The sequence below is a fragment of the Aplysia californica genome, unplaced genomic scaffold, assembly GCF_000002075.1.
Source record: "Aplysia californica isolate F4 #8 unplaced genomic scaffold, AplCal3.0 scaffold00039, whole genome shotgun sequence".
Taxonomy (NCBI): domain Eukaryota; kingdom Metazoa; phylum Mollusca; class Gastropoda; order Aplysiida; family Aplysiidae; genus Aplysia; species Aplysia californica.
Window position 1 is genome coordinate 1,547,076 of NW_004797309.1, and position 2,277 is coordinate 1,549,352.

General features: G+C 39.7%; 1 protein-coding gene across 2 annotated transcripts in view; it reads right to left on the reverse strand.

The window, feature by feature from the left end:
• The window catches only part of LOC101847935 (contactin-3), a gene marked incomplete in the record, with an annotated part of 67,736 nt that overhangs the window by 10,744 nt on the left and 54,715 nt on the right, over positions 1 to 2,277 (reverse strand). For both annotated transcript variants that reach the window (XM_005092001.3, XM_035973975.1), the window contains 1 exon segment: positions 1,540 to 1,632. In XM_005092001.3, the coding sequence (XP_005092058.3) occupies positions 1,540 to 1,632 (93 nt within the window).

Sequence of the window (2,277 nt, forward strand, 5' to 3'; positions counted from 1 at the left end):
CTATTTGTTCTGTGTTTATGCCGTCATTGTTCAGAAGACGCTCAGGGCACAGATCGAACTGATTTCTGGAATACAAACCTGCTTTTACGGCTATCGTTTTCTTTGTCAATTATGACACCAAGGATATTTCTGGGATCGCCTCTCCCAACAAGTGGAACTGGCACAAATGAGTGAATACGCGTAATCACTGAATATTTCAGTGAAAACGCGTAATCCCTGTCCAGTGCGGGGCCATTACGTGAATTCACTGAATGCTCAGTAGTAAAAACACGTAAAATGATTGGTCTAATTTTAGGGATTTCGCGTAATCACTAGAAATTTCAGTGATTATGTGAAACCCCTGAGTGAAACGGGGATTACGTGTATTCACTAAAATATTCAGTGATTACGCGCATTCACTAGGTACGTATTTTTACTGTAACATATAAATATATATATATACATATACAGACATACAAACATACCCACGCTAAACAACTATACATAATTTTTGGTCTCCTACTTCTTTGAGTTCCCCTGTTAAATCTTAGAAGTCGACTGCTGTTTCTTCAACCTGCAGTGCAACCGATTTTTACGAATGTGGCCATTTTTCTTACCATACCATTAGGCAACTACTTTCCAATTTCGAAGGAAGTCTATAGCAAGTATTATATAATCAATTAATTTATACTGACTAAAGTATGTTGAGTTTTGATAGGAATTGATTTTTAATTTTTGTCCGGATGACGTCCGAAGCCTACTCTCATCGATTTATATTTTAGGACCTCCAAGTAACCTTTAATATGCGCAAGGGGACTTTCGAGATGTTTCGCCTTATCCAAGAAGGCTAGATGTTCAATCTTACCTTCCTTAAATCAGGGGTGTGGCTGCACGGAGGAGGTAGAGGAAAGAGGAGCCCACAGGATGTCTTATGTTGGGGGGGGGTGAGGGGGAGAAATTGGAATTGAAAGAACAGATTAGAGAAAAGGAAAGGAGAAGAAAAGAGAACATTTTAGGAAGGAAAATTCATTGGGACTGTCAGGTTTGGAATCCCGGACTTGTTGTATGAGAGGCGAACACTGTACCTCTAGTCCACGAGAGTCCCCTATACATACATGTATTATACACAGTCACGAAAGTGGTTTTGGGCATGGGCAAATCGGCGGGCACGCAGTTTCCCTAGTGGAACATAAAAACACTAACATTATGCTAAAGTGTAGGTGTGTCCAATGTTCTTCCTTCATTCTTTTGTCCTTTTTCTATACTCTAAGCACTGAAAGGCTATACCGTGTAGATCTGCACTGTTTTTTACACTGTACATTAATGCCAAGAGTTGAAGAAACTTTGCATTCTCCCATACTTTGAAAAAAATGACATTAATGCAAAGGCCCACACTCCGTTTTGTAGGTTGCTCTTATCCTCGGGAATGATTATTGTTCAGGGGCGCGTCAATGAGCAAGGAAAGACGAATGACCATGTGACAACAGCCTCTGAAAAGATTAAAATAACTACATTGAAACAGTTAAGAGAAAGGAGCATCCGCTACAATATAGTACGTACCCATAGCTGTTATGTTTTCCAAAAACACTTGTTCCATATCCGAGCCACCGTTCATCTCAATACGACAGGTATATATTCCACTGTCCGTTAATTCTGCGGAATACAGAATAGTGGTTTGGTTGTTCGAACCGAAATAATTAAATTAGTCTTTAGCTAAGGCCTGTCGGCGTAAAGGCTTGTGTGTGTGTGTGTGTGTGTGTGTGTGTGTGTGTGTGTGTGTGTGCGTGTGTGTGTGTTTGTGTGTGCGAGTGTGTCAGCAAACATGGGATATTTTTTTATTTGTTTAGGGAAGGGAGGGGTAGACATTTATGGCAAACAACGCAGTGACCCCATGCAGCTTCGTAATGTAAGGGAGAGCATCATATTATTTCTACAGAAAATACTCCGAATTTATAGAGTAGTCACCCTTTAATACAGCTACTCTTCGTTCAGCTCTTGATTTTGAGACGTAAATTCGTGGAATATCAGACAGAATATCACAGCCTGTTCGAGAAGGTAACCGCAAGGGTTTACGAGTAAATATTAGGTAAAGGAAACTGTGAGGAAAACAGAATTTTATTATACTCTTAAATGAACATGCTATCCAACACAGGCGAATTCTATCATAATGTTGATAACATTCTCAAAATAAAAGTTGTATTGCTTTAAATAATATTTTGAGAGGGGAGAGGGAGCAAAAAAGGGAATAGATAGATGGAGAGAGAGAGAGAGAGAGAGAGAGAGAGAGAGAGAGAGAGA